Source organism: Alligator mississippiensis, chromosome 10 (assembly GCF_030867095.1).
Source record: "Alligator mississippiensis isolate rAllMis1 chromosome 10, rAllMis1, whole genome shotgun sequence".
Classification (NCBI taxonomy): Eukaryota; Metazoa; Chordata; order Crocodylia; family Alligatoridae; genus Alligator; species Alligator mississippiensis.
The window spans coordinates 22,937,247-22,963,593 of record NC_081833.1 but is presented as its reverse complement, the minus strand read 5'-3'; the positions used below and the strand labels follow the sequence as shown (position 1 = coordinate 22,963,593).

The 26,347-nt window shown below is 46.1% G+C and overlaps 1 protein-coding gene across 3 annotated transcripts in view; it reads right to left on the bottom strand.

Annotated features, from left to right (window-relative positions):
- KSR2 (kinase suppressor of ras 2) overlaps window positions 1–26,347 on the bottom strand; it is a 317,481-nt gene that overhangs the window by 85,653 nt on the left and 205,481 nt on the right. For all 3 annotated transcript variants that reach the window (XM_059713555.1, XM_059713556.1, XM_059713557.1), the window contains exons 14-15: window positions 24,697–24,745; window positions 21,249–21,616 (exon numbers count right to left, since the gene is read on the bottom strand). In XM_059713555.1, coding sequence (XP_059569538.1) covers window positions 21,249–21,616; window positions 24,697–24,745 — 417 coding nt within the window. The remainder of the gene's footprint in view (window positions 1–21,248; window positions 21,617–24,696; window positions 24,746–26,347) is intronic.

Here is a 26,347-nt window from a genome sequence, read left to right as displayed (position 1 = left end):
CTGCCACTGCAGATGTTCTTTGGGACTGAGGTTTAAGGCAACCTTAAGGGTGATTTTAATTATCAGTGGAGAGAGAGTCAAAATCTCTATGAAGATTAAAATATGTAATTCAAGTATAAAACTCTTAGCCACCAAAAGCTGTGGAAGTTGACAGCTTAGCTAAATTCCAAAAAAGCAACTGGACAAATTCTTGGAGGAAAGGTGCATCAGTATCTATTGAGTATGGCACTTCGGGATACAGGCTCTGAATCAGAACTTCCTAGACCGCAAACGCTGGAGGCTGCAAGTGAGAGAGGAACAGTGGGGAAAAACCCTGGTCATACCCAGTTCACTTTATCTTTCAGCATCCACTCTCTTCCCCTTGACACAGGATACTGGGCAAGATGAACCTATGATCTGACCCAGTAAATGGCAATTCTTATGTTCTTAAGCAGGGGTGGGCAAAATACAGCCCACCAGGCCATTCTATCTGGCCCATGGGGCCCCTAAAAATTTAGAAAATGTATATTTATCTGCTCCTGGCTGCCTATCAAAGATGACAGGAGCCAGGAGCAGTAGGACCCAGGGGGAGCTGGCAGGAGTCAGTAATAAGGTCCCACCCCACCCCCCTCCAACCCCTAACCCCCCCAACTGGAAGTCTCTGCCTGCCACAGCCTTTGAGCTGCTCCAGCACTAGGTGGCTGCATGGCCAGACCGCGGGACCACACCAGTACCCCAGGGTCAGGATGGAGCAGGTGTGTGTCCATGCAAGGACTCTGTGTGTGTGGAGTAAGGAAGAAAGAGCATGTGTGTATGTGCGTGTGTTCATAGGGTGAGTCCCACATGCACACCCCATCATACACATGCACCTACACCCCCCTCACACTGCCATACATGCAGACAACTACACCCACACTGTGGCAGAAAGCCACCTTTGTTTCTCCCCAAAGAACTCTGCTCTGTGACAATTTTGGTTAGGATGGGCCCAGCAGAAGATATGTACCTTTACCTTATCCCTTTGGGTAACCTGAGCAGGATACATTCCTGAGGGAGGGGGGAAACCTGCTCTCTCTGCCTATGTGACTAGTATCACATACCTGAGTGAGGGGCTTCCTTCCTGGTGGGGTACAGTTTGCCCGGCAACTAGTGCTGTATTTCAAATTGGTTGGCTGACAGCTAACAGGTGCTGGCCTCCATTGGGCCAGGTAAATGAGATCACAAGGGCTATATAAGTTAAGGACTGCCCGGGATGGCGGGCAGCAGCAGCTATGAGGGATACTCAGGAACAAAGAAAAGCTGTACCATCTGAAACTTGCTCTCTCTCTCAAAACTCATGATCAAGGAACTGCTTGCCTCCAAAGGGAATCTCCAACAGCCTCTGGATGATACGTGTGAGTAAGCTAACTGAGATCCAACTAGATATATAGCTTGCAGTAACTCAGATGTGAGATCAAAGGCTACCCCAGCCACAGGAGTTTGCTCGATGGGATTTCTCTGATATTGCTCTACCCTGTACCCTATTCTAACCCTACCCTCTGTAACCAATAAAGTTCTCCTTTATACCTAGTGTGGGAGACTTATTGAGGGGTGGGTTTAATTATGCCTAGGAGGCCCCTTGGGTCTGCGGACTAAGGGAGACTATCCTTTTTGGCCCTCGACTTGGGGAAGTGCCACAAGTTCTTGTATTGGGTCAAGTACCCATAGGACTATTACGCCTGTGTTTCCCCGAGGACACAAGACACAGACAGTCCCTTCTCAGGGTGGTGGCAGCACATGTTACCCCCGGACTCTGTGGTGGGGCTCGAAAAGGGGGTCTGCCAGGTCTTAGGTGTCCCTGGAGGGACACGCGGAGTCTGGAAGGTGGACAGGCATAGTGAGGTGGGAAACTTAACGCAGGAGCTCCCCTTACTGGCCCCCCACACCCCCCCCCACACACAGCCCCCCACACCCCACATATCCATATACAACCACATGCTCCCTCACCCCACACTCACACCTCCACACATCCACACACACCTATCCCCATGTTCCCCATCCCCCCACAATATACAAGAGTAAGACTTCATTTTAAGCTATTGTGTAATCAGCTCTGTGTACACTATGCAAACACATGCAAACCAGGATAAAAATATTTTTTGAACTCAAATTAATGAATGTTGTAGACATTCAGTTTTTAGAATATAATTTGGTATTTATCTGGTTCTGAGATGGTAAAACCCCTTGCTGAAAGGAGATTTTCCAGGGCAAGGGGAGGGACTTCTGGTGGCAAAGGTCAGGGGTTAGGGGTTGGGACTTCTGGTGACCAGGGGGCAGGGCACCTGCCACGGAGTGAGGCTACCAATGCAGCCCTCGACAGCTTGCCAAAAAACTCAGTAAGCAGCCCTCCGCCTGAAATAATTGCTCACCCCTGTTCTTAAGGATACAGCACCACTAAGGTGCACCCATCAAGAGAGGGGAGAACGTCAGCCAAAGACATCACGGACATGAAATGTAGTGGGGTAGGGGAAGGCAAGATTGCTGGAATAAGCCATTGGTCTTTGAATTCTATTCTGTCCTACACAGGCTTCTTTACTGTGCTTCTCACCATCATATCTGAACACCTTCCATTAAGCCTCATGTCTGACTGCTAAATGACAGCAATTAAATTCCTTTCTTTAAATTCCTGCTTTTTTTGAAGATTTTGTCTGAAGAACTCACGTAAATTGCTTGGTACCCAAGAAGATAACTGGAAAGGGCCAGCCCCCCCGATACTTGGAACTTTAGCTGCAGGGAATCAAAGTACCAGGTTCTGCATATGTGGCCTATCAAGTCAAACCCTTCGACTAGAGGTGCACCGATATATTGGTCTGATGTCAGATTGGCACTGATATAAAGAAAATAGACTGTATCAGAAATCAGCCTAATGTGGCTGATAAATGCCCTGTGCATGTGCATAGCCACAGTGCAGCATGTATGTGGGTAGGAGCACAGCCCAGCAGCATGGAGAGCTGCATGCAGGTGATAAGTCTGTTGGGGTGAAAGAGGTGGGGGGAGGGAAGGGGCGTGGGGGTGCAGATCAAGGGCCCTGCAGTGAGGGAGGGAGTGGAGCTGGGGCTGGCACTGCTCAGACAGGGTAAGGCAGGTGCAGGACAGAGCTGTGGTTCATCTGGGGGGGGGGGCAGCTCCCACCACTGCATGCACCCCAGGAGGTGGTGGGGTGGAGGTGTGTGACTCCGGATCTGCACGGGGCAGGGTGGGCTGCAACTCCGGGCTGGGGCCAGGGCTGTGCCAGGCGGTGGCATTGTGAGGCAGATTTGGGGGCTACAGTGAATTTTGGGGTGGCTGCAGACCCCCCCATAACCCTCTACCAGTGCCGCTGGTGCATGCCCAGAGTGCAGCCCAGCCCAGCCCCCGCTGGGAAGAGCCCAGAGCAGCCCCGGCCCCAGCCCACAGCGGCAGCCCACGCTGCCCCGTGCAGATCTGGGGGGCACATGCTCCCCACCATGTCCTCCTGGTGAGTATGCAGTGGTGGGAGCCCTCCCCCTCCCCTCCAGATGAGCCACTTGCAGCTCTGTACCACACCCCACCAAACCAAGCCTCTGCCCCAGTCCCTCTCCCTCACCACAGGGGCCTCGATCTGCACCCCCCCTTCCCTTCCACCACAACAGATTTACCAGCTGGACACTGGTCTTCAAGCTGCCAGGCTGCATATCAGAAATGGGACTGGTATCAGCTGATACATACCTCCTTACAAATCAGCTATCGGTACTGGCCCCAAAAATCTCTATCGGTGCACTGCTACCTTCCACCCTTAGAAACATAATTTAAATGGTGAAATATGCTTCTAAAATCATCATGGAACATAGGAACAGAAGGGACTTCCTGGGATACTGATTCTAGTTCCCTGCTTTCACAGGCAATAATGAAAGATGATCCCATAGGTCAACTGTGCCAGTCTAAAGTAATGTATTAAACCCCAAAGCTACCTTTCTTTGGTAGCATGGACACTAGAAGCCAAGAGGTGGAGAGTTTGAGGCCATAGCAGAAGCACTCATGGAGTGGCCATGTCAGATTCCAGTGAATCTGCAAATTCTACTAAATACCTTGACACAAGAAAGGAAAGGAATCCCAGAGCTTACCCCTCACCTCTCCCCAGCATGCACATACTTTTCAATTTTGAACAACTTTACCCATTTGCTCATCCCAGGAAAGGAACCATTTTGGTTGACATCACATGACAAATTTAATCTAGCCCAGGACGAAAAGAATTCTTTTTTTAAACCCTTGTCAAAAGCACCACTTCTCTATTTTAAATTGACCCTAACCATAGGTGGATGTAGATTTTTTAAAAAGGTGGGTGCAGATGGTGAGGTGCACCATCACATATAAAACAACACATTTTTCTCCAGTTAAAAATACATTAAAAGCTGGGGGCCTAGGGCTGTATTATTTAGTTTAAAATTTAAGCCAAAACAAATATAACAGCAGTGGAATGAATTAAAAACAATCTACAAGGCTATGAAACAGGAGCTTTATTGCCAGGAGCAGCTAACAGACAGCAGAACTGCAGAACAAAGGTAGCTTGACTGGTGGACCATCAAGACCATTAAAAATAAGATAGGGTCCTTAACACCTGTGGAATGAAGAGTTCAGAAGAGTAAATTACAACAAGTCATGAAGCTAATTGACTCCATCAGAACTGCCTGACTAGAAGTGCCACTGCTACTGCCAGGCAGTTGGTTTTAAACTTTGGATTTTTGGGGTTAGGCCTCCTCACCCAAATGACAGTGTATAGCAAGAAAAAAGTTAATCCTGGTTACCACCTAGCCATGAAGTGCAATAAAATTAGAAGAGAGCCCACTGGAAATATTTATGAGATATTCTTTCCATTATTTGTTCTCTCACGTTGGCTTCTAATGTGTGACTTAAAATAATTTCCATGTCATTAAAACACGTTTGCTTTGCCATGAGGGAAGAACATACGAAAACACTCTTTTCATCTCTAGCGGCTTGCTTGATAAAGTCACCTCGAAGAAGATGACATGGGTCTTCTGGCATTTCTATGATGCATCTGCAATTAATTGGGAAACAGAAGTACCTGAGAGTAAGATCTTTGATTGCGATTGGCTTCTCTGAATTGACTGCCATCTTCTACAAAGAGAGACATCATTTGTGATGAAGATAAATATGGGAGCTGAGTCTAAGAGAACGTAAACTAACTCCCATCCTTCAAGTCTAATAGAAAAGGGTCATACTTATTAATATTGCATCAAAATGTTTTATGTTTATATTTCCTTCTATGATTATTTCATCAACATTACTCCAGGGACCAGGAGAGCAACTTGTTTACAGTCTCTTCCAGGTTTCCCTTCCAGAGACACATTTGTAGGTGCCAAACTTAGAGACAACCTTTAGAAAATTCTAGGACACAACTATCATTTTTAAGAGAGTTACTTTCAAAATACAGTTCATAGGTCAAGTGTTTCTCACTATGTGCAGCTTGCCATGAAAGGGCTGAGCAAAATGCTCTACTTTTAGGCTAGGATTTTTAAAGCATCTGGACGGATTTGGGTATTTTATACCCTTTGAAAACCCCAGCTATCAGTCTTAAAGTACTAGGCTGGGAGTGAGGATTCCTTTTCCCACTCACTCTCTGCTTTTGGGCAACTCATTTCACCTCTCCATACCTCATCTTTCCATCTAGAAACAGGACAATACTCCTGCTGTGCTGCTAATCTGACAACATTTCACGGGAGTTTCATCTTCTATGTCATGGGGCTTCTCTCAAATATTCCAAAAACTTCTTCTGGTGAAAGCCACTATCTAAACACTATTTTTTAAATGCTATTTTGAATTTCCAAAGCTTCTCATTGGTATTCAGTGCTCTTGTTGATATTCTTTGAGTAAAACATAATCAGAGGCCCAACAGACTGATCCATATTTTTACCTGAAGAGTTTAAAGCTTACATTTTTATATCTCAAGACCTACATTTAGGGTTCCAAATCCTTGGAGGCAATGGGTTCCTGCCACCCCCTCAGAAGTAAGTGAGGGTTGGAAATGCTTGGGAAACTTTGTCCCAGATTTAATCTTTTCTATATTTAACACCTGGCAGGCTTGTTCTTACCCTATAACCATTTTCAAATCTCTGCATAAATTTGAAAGACTATTATACACAAACATCCTAATGTCTTGAATATTTGTATCTGAGATAAAGATTTAAAAAAGGAACAATAAATATTAAAGTGTTCTCTTTTCCTAACTTTGTCCTTAATCCCTATAAGCCCCAGGATCCCCTTTCTCCCTTAAACTCTTACTGAGTCATTATCAGGGATCTGGGTTTTCCATTTGTGAAAGAAAAATGAAGCAAAACCAGGATTTTCTCCTTCTAAGGAAAAAAGCCCAGATTTTCCCCTTTAAAGGAGAAAAATGTGAGTTAAGGAGGGTTTCCCCTTGCAAGCTAGCAGAGTTCCAGCCTGCAAGGGGCTGCGGGGAATGGGGGGAGGACAGTCAGGCAGGGGGTGCCATGTGCATGGACACACACGGCCGCCAGGCTGCCTGGAGAGCAGCTCCCGCAGGTAGGTCTGGGCGAAGGGGAGGGAATGGATAGAAATGAGGCCTTCATAATGAAGGAGGGAGTTGGCCAGGGCTGGGGCTACCCAGCCCGGGCAGTGCATGGGACTTGGGGCCCGGGGCCCAGGAGGGGAGCAGGATAGCGCTGCAGGCAGCTTATCAGGGATGGGGGAAACTAGCTCCCTGCCACTGTATGCACTCCTGAGAGGGGACATGAGGGGCATGTGTCCCCAGATATGTACACAGGGTGGGTGTGGACTGCCCACTGCAGGCTCAGGCTCCTTGCCCTGCTGTCCCCCTAGGGCCTCCATGGCTCAGTGAGGAGGACCTAGTGTGACAAGGGAGGCTCAATACCACTGCTGCAAGCCTCACACTGCCATAGTGAAGTGGCCCTTGCCTGCCTGGCAGCAGCAAGGGCACAGCCCCACACTGACATTCCCACTGCCAGGTGCAGGGGGCACCTCGCCGTGGCAGCGCAGTGGCACCGAGCTTCCCTGCCCAACCCTGCCATGCTGGGTCCTGCCCACTGGGCCATGGAGGCCTTGCAGGGAGGGGCAGCAGGGCGGGGAGCCCCAAGCCTGCACCCCAGCCCCCCAGTGTCCAGCCATGCCACCTGTGGGGGAGGGGAGCTGGGCTCCGCACTCTGCTCTCCGCTGGAGCCACAGCAGTCACTGCTGCCTGTGGGCAGCAGCCGGGGTTTGGGCACTGCTGCAGGGGCAGAAGACTGTGGACCTGGGTTCACGGCCCTGTAGCCTTAGCAGATGGCTCCCTCCTGGAGGGTTGGGGGCCTGTGGGTGGGGAGTAAGGGGCAGGGGCACTGTCATATCAGAACTGCTCAGCACCACAAAGGCGGGGGGAGGGAGCTGCAGCTGGGCCCATGTCCTGGTGAGCAAAGGGGGTAGGGAGAGCTCCAATTTTCTGTGATAAAAAACCCAAAATCAAACACTGAATTTTACAGGTATTTAGAATTTATGTTACTAAAATGATTGAGGCATTGGTAGGTTTCCAAACCGCTTGGAATTGTAAATATATCAATAAAACATCGTGCCAACCGATACCTATATACATTCATTCATAGATGTTAGGGTCGGAAGGGACCTCAATAGATCATCGAGTCCGACCCCCTGCATAGGCAGGAAAGAGTGCTGGGTCTAGATGACCCCAGCTAGATGCCTATCTAACCTCCTCTTGAAGACCCCCAGGGTAGGGGAGAGCACCACCTCCCTTGGGAGCCTGTTCCAGACTTTGGCCACTCTAACTGTGAAGAAGTTCTTCCTAATGTCCAGTCTAAATCTGCTCTCTGCTAGCTTGTGGCCATTATTTCTTGTAACCCCCGGGGGCGCCTTGGTGAATAAAGCCTCACCAATTCCCTTCTGTGCCCCCATGATGAACTTATAGGCAGCCACAAGGTCGCCTCTCAACCTTCTCTTGTGGAGGCTGAAGAGGTCCAGGTGCCCCAGTCTCTCCTTATAGGGCTTGGCCTGCCAGCCCTTAACCATATGAGTGGCCCTTCTCTGGACCCTCTCCAGGTTATCCACATCCCTCTTGAAGTGCAGTGCCTAGAACTGCATGCAGTACTCCAACTGCGGTCTGACCAGCACCCGATAGAGGGGAAGTATCACCTCCTTGGATCTATTCGTCATGCATCTGCTGATGCACGATAAAGTGCCATTGGCTTTTCTGATGACTTCATCACACTGCCGACTCATGTTCATCTTGGAGTCCACTAGGACTCCAAGATCCCTTTCCACTTCTGTGCCACCAAGCAGGTCATTCCCCAGGCAGTAGGTGTGCTGGACATTTTTCCTCCCTAGGTGCAGCACTTTGCATTTCTCCTTGTTGAATTGCATTCTGTTGTTTTCTGCCCATATGTCCAACCTGTCCAGGTCTGCTTGTAGCTGTTCCCTGCCCTCCAGTGTGTCCACTTCTCCCCACAGTTTTGTGTCATCCGCAAACTTGGACAGAGTACACTTCACTCCCTCGTCCAAGTCGCTGATGAAGACATTGAAGAGTATTGGTCCAAGGACCGAGCCCTGCGGGACCCCACTGCCCACACCCTTCCAGGTCGATACCGACCCATCCACTATGACTCTCTGGGTGTGACCCTCTAGCCAATTCGCCACCCACCAGACCATGCAGTCATCCAAGTCACAGCCTCTTAACTTGTTCACCAGTATGGGGTGGGATACCATATCGAAGGCCTTCCTGAAGTCTAAGTAAACGACATCAACGCCTACTCCTGCGTCCAGGTGTTTTGTATCCTGGTCATAAAAAGAGACTAGATTAGTCAGGCATGATCTTCCTGCTACGAACCCATGCTGGTTTCCCCTCAGCATAATTTTTCCTGCCGGGCTCTCGCAAATGTGAGCCTTGATAATTTTTTCAAAGACTTTGCCAAGGATGGAGGTGAGACTGACTGGCCTATAGTTGCCCGGGTCCTCCTTCCTCCCCTTCTTGAAAATGGGGACCACATTGGCCCTTTCCAGTCCTCCGGGACCTGGCCTGTGCGCCACGAGTGTTCAGATATTCCTGCCAGTGGCTGTGCAATGACGTCGGCCAGTGCCTTCAGCACCCTCGGATGGAGCTCATCCGGGCCTGCCGACTTAAACGCATCCAGTTCCTCCAAGTGCCTCTGCACCATCTCAGGGTCTACGCATGGCAGTCTGGCGCCTTGCTGCTGCCTCTCTACAACCCCAGTGAGAGACTTGTCATGCCCCTCTCTTAGGAACACTGAGGCAAAGAACTCATTGAGGAGTTCAGCCTTGTCCCCCCTTGTCCATCACCAATTGCTTATGCCCATTTAGTAGAGGTCCTATTCCACCCTGGGCCTTCCTTTTACTCCCTATATATCTAAAAAACAATTTTTTGTTATCCTTAACTTGGGCTGCCATCCTCAGCTCCATGGTAGCTTTGGCCTGTCTAACTGCCTCCCTACAAGCGTGAGTAGAGGAAGTATACTCCTCTTTAGTAATCTCTCCCCGTTTGCACTTTTTATATGCCCCCCTTTTAGCCCGTAGGCTGCTCTGGATTTCTCTGGTCAGCCAAGGAAGCCTCTTGGCCCCTTTCCCCCTTTTTCCCCGCATTGGGATCATCTCCCTCTGTGCCCGAAGGATCATTTCCTTAAGGCACAGCCACCCTCCCTGGGCTCCCATCTCTTCAAAACTCTTACTTTGCAGTGCGTCCTTGACTAAACGTCTGAGTTCATTGAAATCAGCTTTCCTAAAGTCTAGCGCTTTCACCCTACTAGTTACCTTACCCCACTACATATAGTAGTGTTTCATTTTAATTGCAGATTTTGTGAGTTTTAATCAGATAATTTAATCATGGGGCAGAGGGTCAGACATGATGATCCTTCGGGGTCCCTTCTGACTCTACAATCTATGAATCTATGAATTTGTGGTGTTTTTTATCAGACAATTTGCAATTTTTAAATGGAGAAAACCAGGATCCCTGGTCATTTATATAATATCAATATCGTCAGGATAAAATGGTGAAAACTGACCCTCCATTAATTAGCCTTTCCATACCTTTGTGAGACAGATAAGTATTAGCAGACACACTGTATGGGTGCTGAGGAGGAAAAGTGGCCTGCCTGAGATCACCCAGGAGGTGTCAGTGGCAGATTGGGGTTGAACCCCCAAAAGCCAGCACCACCTCCTGTGCTCCCCCATCCTGCTATCACTACTGGACAAACACAGAATCATAGAAAGAAAGACTGGAAAGGACCTATAAGAACATCAAGACCTGTCCCCTGCCATGGGCAGGTGGTAATTGGGCTCAAACGAGCTCAACAAGGTGTTTGTCCAGCCTCCTCTTGAAGACCACCAGAGATGGTAACAGAAGGAAAAGATTTCTCAATGTCAAAAACAACTGATAAAAAAGACTCTGTTAAAGAAGTCTCTTCTTTCAGGCCGCTTATTTTGTAACAGGATATTCTTAGTACCTAGCCTCTTGCAGAAAGGTCCTTCAGAACAGCAAAGAAACCTGCAACCTTGAGCTTCAAAACTTAAGGAAGATATATTTTCCATATCTCTACATTAGATATTGTGAGGGTTCTTCCTACCCAGATGAAGGACCCAGCATTTGTCCCTGTTGAACTTCATCTGGTTTTCTTCAGCCCATAGGACCAGCCTGTCAAGATCTTCCTGAATTCCTGACCTGTTCTCTGATGTGTCCACTTGTCCCCACAGTTTGGTATCATCTGCAAACTTAATCATTGCACTTTTTATTCCCTCATTCAAGTCATTAAAAAAGATATTAAAGAGCACAGTCCCAAGCACTGATTCCTGGGGTACACCACTGAAAATGCCCTTCTAGGGTGAGGCCACCCCATCAATTAAGACTCATTGGGATCAGCTGCTGAGCCAGGTCCCAACCCCCTCACTGTAGCCTGGCCTAGGCCAGTACTCTCCAACTTAACTGAGAGGATTTCATGGGAAACAGTATCAAAGGCCTTGCTGAAATCTAGGTAGATGATATCCACCTCCTGTCCCATGTCCAGGTGGTTAGTTACCTAGTCATAAAAGGACATCAGGTTTGTTAAGCATGACTTCCCCTCTACAAAGCCATGCTGGTTGCTTCTCAGTACCCAAGAAGATGCAAGCTTGTGGATGATGTCCTCCTTGATAATTTTTTCAAAGATCTTCCCCAGGACCAAAGTCAGACTAACCAGTCTATAGTTGGCAGGGTCTTCCCTCTTTCCCTTCTTAAAGATGGGTACCACGCTCGCCTTCTAATCATTAGGGACAACTCCCGAGTTCCACGATTCCTTGAACAGCCTCACCAGAGGCACCGCTATGAGCTCAGCCAGTTCTTTCAGCACTCTTGGGTGAAGGTCATCTGGACTAGCTGACTTGAAAGCTGTCATATTGAATGTAATATTTGAATGTTTGTAATAGTTGCCCATTAGCCAGTTTAGGAAAAAGACAAGATTCATCGTCTTATCTAGGCCATTGTTTTGGTCTACGTGCCGAAGGTCCTGACTTTGCTCAAAGTCTTAACTCTTGAATTTTATCTTTAGAGGCCTTTAACAAAATTAACCTAAAAATGACCCTTAAGCAAACATCCCACATTCCAAGAAATCAAACCTAGGAGCCTTTTAAAAGATTGGAAAGAAAGGAAATTCCTCAAAGTAATTAAAATGGTCAACAAAAGAAACTGAACCCAGCAGAAATCTGTTGAGTAAGATCTGAGCCCAAATTTGGGAGTAGTGACAGGTTTGGGCAGGAGGGGCCCAAGACAGCAACTCACTCAATAAAAACTGTAACCTACTGTTCCAATTTGGAGGTGACCTCACTTGCAAAACATCGAAGGAAGAATCGCGAGTGTAGGCCGGATCAGACTGATCACCTGAACCACCCTCTCCGCGAACACGAATCTCTTAGTTCACGCTGAAGCCGTGGAGCACCCAAAAGGGACTGAAGGAAGGGGACTTAGTCCTATCAGTATTGAGGCCAGCCCATTGAACCATACTACTGAGGAATGAAACCATATTTAGGTGTTTGGCTTCTCGGAATTCTAGGATTGTAAGTATATTATGAAAACAATAGTATTGATTCAAATTTAACTTCGAGTTGTAATTGTTTGGGAAGGAAGTGCATTTGGAGCATTGTTTCTGATATATGTAGTTATTGTGTTCTTAATGTTTGTGGTATTTCTTAAAGCTAAGCAGTGTTATATGCGTAGCAAAGAATTTTAAAATAAAATTGTGTTGTATGAATTAACAGTGTAATCATTGTGAAATCGTGCAAGTAGCTAAAAATTTCCCCAGCCAGCGCATCAAACGAATCAGTAGGTTTTGTGGGATCTTCTCTATTCCATAACCCACTAGAGACAAAAGCGTCCAATTGATCTAACAGTATCTTCACCTGTTCTGGACTGATTTTATGAGGACTGCTGTTATTGGCATATGCGCTGCACCCCTGGTCTCGTGACCAGTTCTTGCCTGGGTTCAGGAATACTGATGCAAAGTAATTGTTGAGGAGCTTTGCCTTTTCACAGGGGTCGACTGTGGACTTCCCCTCCATGTTCCATAGGGGTGCCACAATGGAGCTTGATTTTTTCTTGCTCCCTATGTACCTATAGAAGGATTTTTTGTTATCTTTAATTTCAGTCACCAGCTTGACTTCCGTGGATGCCTTGGCTTTCCTTGTCTTGTGTCTGCAGACCCTGGCCGCATGAGTGCACTCTTCTCTGGATCCTGAACCATTTTTCCATTGGATGTACGCTTCTTTTTTCTTTTTGAGAAATTCCCTAATGTCTCTGTTGAGCCAGGCAGATCTCTTGGCCCCTCTCCCTCTTTTCAATTGCATGGGGATAGCCTCTTTTTGAGTAATAATAGGCTCCTTGAGGAAACACCATCCTTCTTAAGCTCCCAAATTGTCCAGGTGCTGGTTGCAAAGGGCCTTTCCAACTAGACTCCTGAGTTTACCGAAGTCCACCTGTCTGAAGTCTAGGATTTTTGTTCTGCTGGTAGAGTTCCCAGCCTTTCAGTAGATGGTGAGTCTGATCAGATCATGATCACTGTCACCCAGAGCACCTCTAATCTTCAGGTCACCTACCACATCTTCCTCTTTGGCCAGCACTAAGACCAGAGTGGCTTTACTTCTAGTTGGCCCCTCCACAGCCTGTATCAAGAACAGGTCATCTATAGTCGCCAGGAAGTTGGTTGATCTGCTGGAGCAGGCTGAATGATCTTCCCAACAGATGTTGGGGTAGTTGAAATCACCCATGATGATCAAGTCTTTGGTACTAGCTGCTTCAGCCAGTTTGCTGTAGAATGCCAGGTCATAATCTCTTCTTGGTGGGGGGGCCTGTAATAGACTCCCACCATCAGGTCCCCTTCTCCCAAGCCCCCTTGTAACCTTTCCTTATAACCTTTACTTGTAACCTTCTTATCCAATGTTCCATGTAACTATGGTACTGTCAATCAATAAGATTTTACTGCACATACTTTCTCTTTCAAAGCCTGCAAAGAGAATCTGTCATCTTTTGTACTCAGTATAAACATTTTTTTTTCATCCTTCAGTTCCACGGGGCTGAGGACATTGATGCTATTCTTCTCCTGTGGTTTCATTCCATTTATTATGCAGCACTCAGGGCACTAAGACTTGCATTCGTTCTTGCTCATGTCTAATTAAGATGAATGGTAACTGTCCACACTGTTTATTACCCTAGAGAAAATCTATTAGCAGTTCTGATGGAGAGTCTCCCAGGAATTACCACCACACTGCTTCTGAAAGGCTTCAAGTCAAAATGCCAGTGATTACAATTGCCACAAAGCGGTTGAGCATCCTACATTCTTTTATGATTTACAGTGTTATTTGTGAGAGAGGTTATACTCAGAGACATCTCAAGAAATGTGGAGAGGAGCAACATGATTTAGAAGCTAACACACAGAACAGGTAGTCAACCTTTGCCACAGCCACCCAGAGTGTCCTCAGGCAAATCACTTAACATTTCTGTGCTTCAGTTAGCATAACCCCAGCTCCCAGTAGCTACTGTACTCTGCTGCAATCTTATAAGCTCACACGTGTTTCAAACCTTATATGGTTTGGAACAGAAGCTCACTTGGGTTGTAGTGTCTGGGTGAGACAACTCTGGAATGACAAATAGAAAGAGGCAAAGGAAAAATGTAGAGATATGGAAAATATATTTTCCCTAAGTCTTGAACCTCAAGGTTGCAGGTTTCTTTGCTCGTCCAAAGATCCTTTCTGCGAGAGGCTAGGCACTCAGAATATCCTGTTACAAAATAAGAGGCCTGAAAGGAGAGACTTCTTTAACAGCTTGGATCAGTTATTTCTGACATTGAGAAATCTTTCCCTTCTGAGTGACAAGTCCCGACTGCCCAGGCATTATAATTCTGGTGCATTATAATTCTAAAGGCATTAGAATAAGTATAAAAAGGGGATTCTTTACACAGCACTAAGCACTAACCTTGTATCTCTAACACACCAACAGTCAGCAGTGAGCAGCATGGATGGTTTCATGATGATAGTGCAGGTGAAGCTCTCCAGAAGACATGACATTACCATTAGATGACCACATGACGAGTGCCGCTCTGCCTATCACTATAAGCATTACTCAGTTGAACACCACCCGGCTACTTAGATAGGGGGCTCAAGCTGAGAAATTCAGACTTTTAAAATAATTTCAATCAGTCCCAAATGGCAGGTAGAGCCATCAAACTGACTTTCCCCATGCCAGGCTAATTGCCTTTAAAAACATCTGTCAGTGCTACATAGTCATTCCCTAAAGTCTGCCATAAGAAGTTAATTTGCTTCTAGATAAGCCTTGTTAAAAGAAATAAAATCCTGTCCCTCAACGTACGAAGGGTAAATGTCCCACATATAAATCAAGCATGTTAAGTCCATGTTAAAAGGAAGCTGGCATCACCTGTAAATTCAAACCTGATAAGACTGGTGAAGGCAGAATTAAGACTACACATAGAAGACTCTTGATTACATCAAATAGCCGCAGCACAGGAACCTTTAATTAGTTCAAAATCTTTATCAGGTAAAGTTCGTTCACCATTGTTGGTAGTTTCCTTTTTGGAGGGGGCAAAGGGATAAACACAAGCAGGTAATATACAGTGTCCTGCTGAAGGAGCACAGAGCAAGCCTGAAATATCCTATCCAGGCTCCTCTCAAAGACAAATGAGAGACCAAACATCATTAGAGTCATCAGCACCCTCTCTGTGCTACCAGTATCCTGGATCCTGTCCAATTCAACCTCAAACCAGTGTGTGGAACTGAATGGCACTGATAACAAATGACCCCCTCCAGTTCACAGTCTAATCCCTCCGGGCTGCTTTGCAAGGTGATGCCCTGGACCACTGCACTATCCCAGGTTATATTTAGGGCAATCCAATAAATCTGTACCCTGACCTTAATAAAAAGAATGGGAACATACAGAAAAAAGCAGATCAGAAAGTTTTGCAGAACTGATATTAATGCATCAAGCTACTGCATTTCACGTATTTATTTTGTCAAGCTGTCAAAAATGGCACCTTGGTGGTATTACATAAAAAGCCATTAGAATAGAAAATGCTTTGTACCTAAAAAAGAAAATTACACAAATCCTGATATTAAATAAGATTTAAATGCTATGCGGATACATAAATAAAAGGGTTTCATTAAACAGGACTAGACTCTAAAGAGCAACATATGAAGGATGCATGCATCAGTGATAGGAACAGTCAATGCCATATGATGTAACAAACCATCCTGGCTTTGGACTCTACCAAAAATGGATTGGTGTGGTTTTTTAATCTTGTCAGCTGCACACCTGCTAACAGATCAGGAAGCTGAAAGGCTGTTTACTTGCACTGCCAACATTCAAGCTGATTATTTTCTGCAGAAAGAGACAGACATTTACTTTTTGTGTCCCAAAGAAGACTTCTCCACCATCAAAGGACAAATCACAAGCCTGATTCCCTCACTAGCACTGAGGAAAGAGACAAATGCTCCCTCCCAGCTAAATTAAAAGGAATGTAAAGATTTCTTTACAGACAATTCAACAATTTCTCCTGTGTTCTTTTTTTTTTTTTTTTTTTTTTTACTTTTTCTGCAACTCCTACACCAGGAATAGTACACATTCATTCAAGCTGCCCCCTTACTTCACAATGCTACCCCTGTACATACTGTAGAGTAGGTCAAATTCATTCCTGTACAGAGTGCCTGATTAAGACCAGGCACAACATCAATCTTATGTCAGCCTCATTTTAGGGTGGTGAAATACGATGCAAATGTGACCTGGGCCCTCACACAGATCCTCTGCACAGGACTGAGTTTTATCCAACATGATCAAGGCTTTCAAAGAGCCTCAGCCATCTATAGTGATGGCCCTTCCTCTATGGACTCCAGAACCATGATCTGGACCATAAAAGTGTCCCTCATCCACCTGCACCTCCTCTTCAGCATCCAGAACTACAGATCTCTGTAGTATCAAAGGATAACATAGACATCTGAGAGCAGTCAGTGTAGGACTGTTCCCCACATTAAACTGTTCAATCTGCAGCTCCCAAACTGATTGGCTCCCAACACTTTCATTGGAAGAGGATTCCAAAACTTCACAGTCAAGGAACTTCACCCAATAGCCATTCTCAGGCTCCTTCTGTTCTTGTTAAACCTCTCCACATTCCCTGCTCTTTGTAAAACTATAAAGAGAATTAATCTCTCCTCTTTCCCTGAGGACTATGGAAGCCTTCCAAAATCTGTTTTTGAAAGATACAATACAGAGGCAAATGGCAACACACAACATTAAACAAGAGCAAAAGGAGAGATTGATAACAACAGTTTTGGTTCACTGGGTACATTGCTGTCCTCTCCTTGAGTTACAACAATGGCAATAAGTGCAGCTCATCGAGGGAATCACTGAGAGCCCTTCCTCACCCTCAGATAATCCCCAAAGCACATGGTCATTTGACTCAACCGGGATCAGTCAATTTGGGAGGGTGCCACTTCCAGGGAAGATTAGGAGAGGATGATGAAATATTTCACTGTTAATAGCTTTATGGAGCTTATCAATTTCAGTGCATAACTTGTATTTTTGAGATTTTGCCACGGAAGATTGGAAATTTAACCTCACCTTATAGAAACTTTTCAAAGATGATTTAACCTGTGGTTAGATTTGATGCAGAAGCACAGAGGGCTGGGATTAATAGGATGGCCTTGTGTATTTTTATGTGATGGAAGTCATCTAAGAGGAGGATAACATCTTTCATCATGCTGCACTATGTGTTGTGAAATTAGGTGACAAGAGCATAAGGGTTAAGAAAGGAAAGTTGGCAATTTTGATCCCATTTCCATCAGCAGATCCACTTTCAGCAAGAGCCTATGTTTTGCATATAATGTTCAGTCACCCTTGGATCATCTTCCTCTTTTGCACTTGCATAGAGAGTGCAGTCTGGACAAATGAGATCTGGGAGTCTTGTCTGGGAGTCAGGATGCCCTGAGCAATAAACCAATTGCTGCTACTTACTTGCCATGCTGTCCTGGACAAGTCGCTTCACTTCTATGCCTCAGTTTCCCTCATCTAACTGGGAGCTATGTATAGAGGCCTTACTGTTTGGGGGTGTTGTGAGGATTAATCTGTTAACGTCTGCAGCATCTCATGAACATAAAACATATTCTTACTATACAGACACTGGTTACAGTCTAGCCCTGCACTAGGGGGTAGAAATAAATCCAGTCTGGTTTTATACTGCAGTGCACCAGTAACTGTGCAAGTGCCTACCCATGCAAATCCATCACTGAGCATTTAAATGCATTTAAATGCTTGTTAAGTATCACAGGGAAATAACTGATTCTAAATGGAGGACTTAGCAGTGCATTATAAGGAACTCAGATACATGCTATTTACCAGTTTTACGTTGTATGGGTTGAGACATTGTATAAGTTGCCCCTATATTTCTGTAAAAAAAAGTTAGGATTTTTGTATGTCTGGTGTATAGGTCAACTCTGCCTTGGTGTGCAAGATGCTGGAAGCCAGGCAGGCTTGTGGGAGAGGAAGCATGCTGGGAAGTTCCCAGGAAGTTGGATCCGGACCCTGGGAGCTTGGGCCGCACATGGCCCAGTGGCAGTCCACCCACCAAGCCCTGGTGGGTGCTGCCAACATGGAGGGAAAGACCAGGCCCCCCCGCAGCTCAGGGGCTGCCCGGCCTGGTGGCATCTTGCCCCCCGGCCGTGGAGCAGGTAGGGAGGCTCTGCCGAAAGCAGGATCAGGCCCTTTGCCGCTTTTGCTTTCCGCAGGTTCCTGCAGCTGGCAGGATGCCCGGTGCTGCCCAGAAAGGGGCTGGCTTTCCCCAGCAGCAGTACGGGGTGTTGCGGGGAGGCTGGCCCTGCCTGACACCCTGTGCTGTCCCTGGGGAAAGCTAGCCCCTTCCTGGCCAGCACCTGGCATCCTGCTGGCCACAGGTGCTTGCTGAAGGCAGAAGGAGTGACGGGCCCAATCCTGCTTTTGGCAGAGCCTCCCTGCCCTGCAGCTGGGGGGCAAGCTGCCGCCAGGCTGGGCAGCCCCTGAGCTTCGAGGTGGCCTAGTCTTTCCCTCCACAGTGGCAGCACCCCCTGGGGCTTGCTGGGCAGGCTGCCAGCAGGCCATGTGCTGCCCAAGCTCCTAGAGAGCTCCCAGGAAGGTCCAAGAAGTACTGCTTGCAGAGCATGGTGTGTAAGTCATGGTTGAATTTTAAGAGTTAAAAATTTGGCTTCAAAACTTGATTTATACACTGTGAAATATGGTATTAGCTTTCACTGTAATTACCCAAGGCCATGTTGTATCCCCCTGAGGAGGAGGATAAGGCGGCCCAGGGAACTGTCATGCTCACTTTACAAAGCTCCTGTCCAAAACTCCCCTTAAAGGCAAAGGTGATTTATAAATAGGGACCTACTTAATTTGTAGTTTTACAGATTTCACACAAACTGTAAAATCTGGGATGGTCCACAAAATCTGCAAAATCAACAAAAAAGAACCTTAATAAAAATAAAACTCTGGCTCCCCACTGGGATCCAGTGGTCCTTGGTGCCAGAAGGGGATGATGCTGGCTGGCTGAGCAACACAAATGGCAGCAGACAAGATAGCTGCTGCCCCCCTGTCCTCCTTCCTCCGCCCCCTCCCGAGCCTTTTTGCCAATCTGTGCTGAGGGGTGGGGCTGCACAAACAGCAGCCAGCCAGCCAGATAGCAGCCGCCCCCTTGCGCTTCCTCCCCCTGGGACCTCTTTGCCAATCAGCACTGAAGGGCAGAGCTGCACAAGGGGCAGGGCACAAAGGGCAGTCAGCCATCGAAATGATGGCCACACTCCTATCCTTCCTCTCCCTGGGGCCTCTCCACCAATCAGCACTAAGGGATGGAGCCTCTCCACCAATCAGCACCAAGGGCTGCCACAAAATGAGAACTTTAGCCAGCAATCAACCCACGAAAATTGATAAGTCCCCCAGAATTTAAGTAGACCCCTATTTATGAACACAGCAGACCCTTGGGATCCATGAGGAATGGAGACTCCAACCAGCACGCTGTGTGACTGGTCCTTACACAATTGATCACGTAGCACTTATAACTCATTGGGCCTTCAGATGCCTGAGAATATTTCACAGCACAGCACACCACCAAGTTATTTGTGAAACCTGTAGGCAGTCTGTTGTCCTTACACAGTAGAAAACAGCCATGTATCCAGCTGGCTTACATAATTAGACACATTCCCAGCACATAAACACCACTCAAACTCATTTTCAGAAATCATTGGCACCCAGTTACACACAAGACAAGTGGATATTCCAGCCATTCCACCCGCTGCACTTCTACTGGTTAAAGTCCTCAGCAGAACCTCACCCATTTCTCCCCCACACATGCACACAAAGGGTTATGCTACTTCTCATTCAAACCAAAAGTATTCTTGTGTCATGATCAAACTCTGAGAGGGTTGCATGGCACCAATCAGTATAGTCCTACTTATTACACTGGAGAGTTTACAAGGGCTAGTCCACACCTGTGCAGTATTAATCATGCAAAGTAAAGAATATCCTGTTACCAAGGCAGAATGGAGGCATGCTGAATACTTTGGTAAGAGACAGCATCTTTCTAAAGCAAGATATTTTGGGGTGGGGAAAAGAGAATTGTCAAACCAAAAGCATCATTTCCACCCAGGGCCAGCCCACCCTATACTGCGAAACCTGCAGCCGCAGGCGGGGGCCCTTGTGTCTGGCCACTCACCACCACTCCCTCCCTGATGCCGGAGGTGGCTTCTTCAGCTGCTCACCACCCCCCACCTCTGCCGCCGACTTCTTCAGCCGCTCGCCAACCCCTCCGCCCCCCGCAACCGGCTTCTTCAGGGCAGCGGGCCCCAAAACCATTTCTTGCAGGGAGCACCAAAAAAATGCAGGCCAGCCCTTCTTCCACCCTCCATCCTGTGGGGTTGCTGCTTCTCTCTACCTCTCTACTCAAATGCACACCATTGAGGTGTGCCCCTAAAGAAATATATATATAGAGAGGCATAATTTACTGAGGGCTAGATCCTTTTGGGGAGATCAATGGGAATTTAGCCATTGATTTCAGTGTTATTAGGATCAGTCCCTAACTCTGTGACTGACTCCCAAGTCAGAAAAGTGCGTCTCAGCTGGTGCTTAAAAGGCTCTGGTTTTGGGCACCCCAACTGTCAGCCAGTTGCACATAGTTTCCAAGTGCACTGACTTTTATCTAGTATGCCAAAGCATATTCTTGACCAGCATAGAAAATTAGGGTTGTAAGGGACCTCAGGAGGTCATCTAGTCCAATTTCCCTGCACAAAGCAGAACCATCCCCAACTAGATCATCCCACCCAAGGCTTTGTGCAGCAGGATCTTAAAATCTCCAAGTCTGGAGAGTTCACAACCCCTTGCTGTGTAACTTGTTCTAGTGTTTTACTACCCTCCTAATCAGAAGGTTTTTTCCTAATATCTAACCTAAACTTCCCGTGCTGCAACTTGAGCCCATGGCTCCTTGTTCTGTTATCTACCACCACTGAGAACAGTCCAGCTCCATCCTCTTTGTAATCACCCTGCAGGTAACTAAAGGCTACTATTAAATCCTGTCCCCAGTCTTCTCTTTTCCAAACTAAATACCCAGCTCCCTCAGCCTCTCCTCAGAAGTCATATGCCCCAGCCTCCTAGGTAACTCTGAGTAGTCTGTAAGTTGCAGTACCCTAATTAGCAGCAGTTCCTCTGCATGACAAAAAAGCTCATGACTTACCTGGTGATGATGGCAAGGTGAGGAGGGCTCATGCAGGCCCCCATGAAGAGCACCACATTCTCATGCCGCGTCTGTCGGTAGGCCATCACTTCCCGCTTGAAGGCCTTCAGCTGGTCTTCGTTGTCCCTCTCAATGTCAATGAGGCGGATGGCCACCTCACCATGCCAACGTCCATGGAACACCTGGCCAAAGCGCCCTTTGCCTATCAGTTCTCCAATCTCCAGCTGCTCAAAGGGGATGTCCCACTCCTGGAGAAAGATGCTGGTCTGGCTGGCCTTGCGTGGGAAGTTGCGAGCGGAGAGGAGAGAGAGATTCATTTCCTCAAACTCATCCTCAGACTCCTGGGCCTCCTCATTCCCATCCTCATTCTGCAGGGAGACAAATGTATCTTGCTTGCATTCCTTGGCATGTGCAAGGAAGTGGGGTAGAAAAGGAACATTTGCTTCCACTGCTGGTGCATGGAACACACTATAAAACCAGGTGGAGCTTTTCCCACCAACACAATGGTTACGCACAAAGCTGCCTGCCCACTTCTCACAGACCTTCTCTTTGCCAGTGAGAGTGTTTCCGAGACCCAGGCATGGTCAAAACCCCACCCCTGTCTCTTCCCCGTTCTACACCCCCATTCCTCCCTCCTTTAGTTAGATGGCAGATGGCTGATTTGGAAGAGATCAGATGGCAGATTTGGAAAAGACCAAACTGCCAGTGCTGCTCTATTAACCAGATGGCAGGAGAACTGGAAATGAGGCTCGGCTGAGAGGGGGATTAGCTAGTGCTGTAGCATCACTTCTTGGAAGATGCTCTGAGCAAGGGAGTTGCGGATTAGGATTAAAATGGAACAGACTGAGGCCAGAAAGTTGGCATGAATTAAAGTCTGCCAAAGCTCCACTCTCTACTTGGGCACTGAAATAACCCTAAACATGAGTACATGGACAGTAATTGGAAGTTAGTTTGTAATTGTGTGGATTCAGGTAAACTGAACGATGAGGCTCAGGAACAGAAGAACTGAAATAAATTATATTTGCACCAAGATACCATGGAAACTTGAAAACCAGATGCTAAAGGCAAAAGGTTGAAAAACAACAGTATATTTTAGTTAAATATTTTTTTCTGACGTCATAAAAAATTTAGCCACTCTTCACTGAGATTCTCAACTATTACAGCAGTCCCCAGAGCTCAGCAGATTCAAACTCATTCAGAACTACGATGAATTAGTTCTTCATGGAATGTGCACTGTTTTACTAACTTCCAGATAACCTTGAGTGACCGCGTCCCGCTCCCCATATACGCATAATTACTTTCACATAGAGTATTTGGAAATATACATACATTATTGGACTGGATTTGCACCAGTATAAACAAAAACAAACTGGCCCACACACAAAAAATCCCCAGGATGAATGAACAGCTAAAAGATCAAATAGAGACACACATTTATTAGGGCAGACAGATATTTGAGCTGATTATTCACACATTATATTGTGAATCTTGCCATTGTTCATTGACAATTTACTCAATGAATAATTTTTCATGGTATTCAATGAGCTCTGGCAGACAAACACATTACTATCCTGGATACATGCAGGGGACCGATAGACTTAAAGCCAAACATGAAGTCCACAACTGCTATCACTACTGCTTCCAAGTGGAAGATGCTCAGAAACTACAGCAATGGGTACAGCAGTATAAAGCTGAAATAGGTAGACTCAGGAATGTACAAACTATTAGGGAAATGACAGAAATGTATTTCAGGTTGTATCTATGTTATTTTACTAAAGAATCATAGAAAATTAGGGTTGGAAAGGAACTCAGGAGGTCATCTAGTTCAATTCACCTGCTCAAGGCAGGATCATCCCCAACTAGATCATCCCACCCAGGGCTTTGTCTTAAAAACCTCCAAGGATGGAGAGTCCACAATCCCTCACTGTGTAACCTGTTCCAGTGTTTTACTACCCTCTGAATGAGAAAGTTTTTCCTAATATCTAACCTAAACTTCCCTTGCTGCAACATGAGACCATTGCTCCTTGTTCTGTCATCTCTCACCACTGAGAACAGTTTAGCTCCATCCTCTTTGGAACCACCCTTCAGGTAGTTGAAAGCTGCTATTAAATCCCCTCTCAGTCTTCTCTTTTCCAGACTGAGTAAGCCCAGTTCCCTTAGCCTCTCCCCATAAGTCATGTGCCCCAACCCCCTAACCATTTTCATTACCCTCCACTGGACTTTCTCCAATATGTTTATATGCTTTCTGTAGTGGTGTACAGAAGACTATAGCGGACTGTAGTGGTGGATAGAAGACTATTTGCTGTCCCATTACTGCAACAAGGGGGTGTCACAAATATAGCCACCCCATCCAAGCTGCTGGACTACTGGTGGGTCAGGGAGTTTGGGTGTGGCTAACAGTGGGCATGAACTTCATAGAATCTGGTGCCCCTGGGGACTGGGCAGTCAACTGCAAGGGGGTGAGCAAGGGCTGAGCTGACGTAACCCTACTTGCCCTGCAGCTACTTGGCTTGCAGCCATTTGCCCCACTGTTCTGCCACAGTTACTGCAGGTGCTGTGGTTATGACCTTTGACACTGTTGTGGCTGCCACCATGGACCCAGCCTGCAAGGAGCCCCACAGTCTGGATATACCCCAAAGTATGGGGTTAGTTTGACACCCCTTCTGTAACACATTTGCTGCCTGGCCTTCCACCTTTACACAGACATGACAGCCGCCTTTCCACTAATATGCTATCAAAAGCTTCCACAACTGTCTGTATCTCTATAACTCAGTCACTGCTGTGACTGCATCTTATGAAGACATAACCCAAGACTGATTTAAATTAGCTGATCTGGGGACTACAGCAGCATAAGCATAGCAACATGGAGCACAGAGCTCAGCCTGGGCTAACCATCCAAATATTTCCCCAACTTCTCAGGTACTTTTAGCATCCCATGCTGATCTTTTGTCCTTTTGTAGCTACACTGCTATGGTCCTGTTCCCCAAACTCTTCAAACTCAGATACATCACTAAGAAATACAGTCACAGAGTGACTGCACTGTAGATGTACCACCCAGAGCTTAAGATACCAGTGACTGACCTTCCAAACCTGACTCCCCTCTGGCAAGGAAAAGTGGTTTTAAAACCATTAAAACCAACCTAACTGGAAGCAGGATCAGGACCATTCATTAATTCAATTAAATATCACAGTGAAGATGCACATTTTATGCCTACTTCTGTGAACTGCATGCTGATACGTATATAATATAATGGTCCATTAAGCACAATATTGAAACCAGCTAGTTCTATATAATTGTCTTTCACAAGAAATATGGATCATAAAGGTGACAAAATGCCAAAGCACTAGGCCATGGCAGGGTCCTGTTTAACGAACTTCAACTCATCAAGGTTTTCTTTTATTCTGTGAAGAAAATAAAAAGCCTACATTGTTACGGTGAGTTTCTTACCTCTGATGTTGGCTCCACTTCAATTTGAAGTAATGGATTTCCTTCAAGGCTGTTACAAAAAATTACCACAGTGTGAAAACAAAGTGACATACAGAACATACGACGTACAGAACGGCTGCACTGTGACATGGGTGTCACGTCCTGCTTCCCTCATGATCAGCCTCTACCAAAGCAAAAGAAAATAGCAGCCAGAAACATCAGTCTCAACTTTATTTGGTGACACAACAATTTCACAGATAGGCTTCAGTGAACCTCATATCTCCCACCCACCTCCTGATAGCTCCTACCTTTTAGGAAAGTTCCAGCCCAAACTCTGAATTTCAACCATACAAGATTATATAGCTAAAGATTATATAACTAAAGCTGCCCCTTCACAGGAAAGCTAGGAAGAGTTGAGATGAAACCCATCTATCTGACATGGGGAAAAAGTATTTTTTGATAGTCAATTTTAGAATGCCTGTGGCCCCATAAAGGCTTCCGGTATAGCTGGAACATAAGCTCTTCATTGTAGTAAGCAAGCAGGACAAAGACACAGATATGTCCTTATATTGTTGGAAATACTTTTTCTGTATCTATGGAACCTATTGTAGAGCCCAATTTATATATCTTTAATGATGCTTCCTCCCTAGGACCTGGGCCTGGACTTTGGCATTGGACTCAGATGATTCATGGATCAATGAAAAACTCAAAGCAGTAGCTAGGCAGAGCTGCCAGGCAGAGGGGTCCCAGGTATTACATTATTATTATTACAGTTACATTATTATAAGCCTTAAGCCAAATCTGCACTCCTTGGTCACATTAACCTTAACCTTACACAAGTCAATTCCCATTGATTCTAGGAGGAGCTTGCCTGAATAAGGATTGAGTAAATTCCAATGTACGTTTTCAAGATTTGGCTCAGCAGAGGCATTTTTTAGGATCATAACCACTTAACGGCAAGGACCACATTTCTACAACAACCAAAACAATGGGATCCTTTACTGTTAATAGTAAAGCAATTCATAGTGGAATATGTCCAATAACAGCCTGAATAGTTAGTAGTATAAAAGAACTACAGCGCTGAAAGTGGAAATAATGGAGAGTTTTGAGGGTAGGAGAGGAAGCATTGCTTTAGCACAGCCCCAGATGCATCCAAATGCTGTGACCCAGTCCTGCTCATTCAATTTAGTTGCTATTAGAATGCTATAAAGCATTAAATGACTTTCTTATGCAAACCATTGTTGCACACTGCTCAGCTTAAGCTTAGTTAATTACGTGCCGTTTCTGATTCAATTTTTCCCTTGTACATTATGTATTGTCAGTTAATCACCCCGAGTCCTCTAGCACAGATTGCTGTATCAGTTTACATTCAGAGATGAGACTACGTTGTCATCTCCCTGTGCACTCTGTTCTTTAGAAAATCCTCTCTCTTCCACTGCAGGTGTTTTATATTTCAGAAGCCTGATTCATATTTACCTGTCAAATTGCTTTGCATTAGTAGGGCAGTATAAATGGGCCTAAGAAATCCTGAACCAGGTGTTGAGAATATGTTGCAATGCAGGTCTAATGCAGGGAGGTGTTATGAGGAAAAAATGGAAGACAAGAATTGGCCCTCTTGTCATGTAGATGGTATAAATCTGGAGTCACTGCACTCGTGTGCCCCTGGACAAAC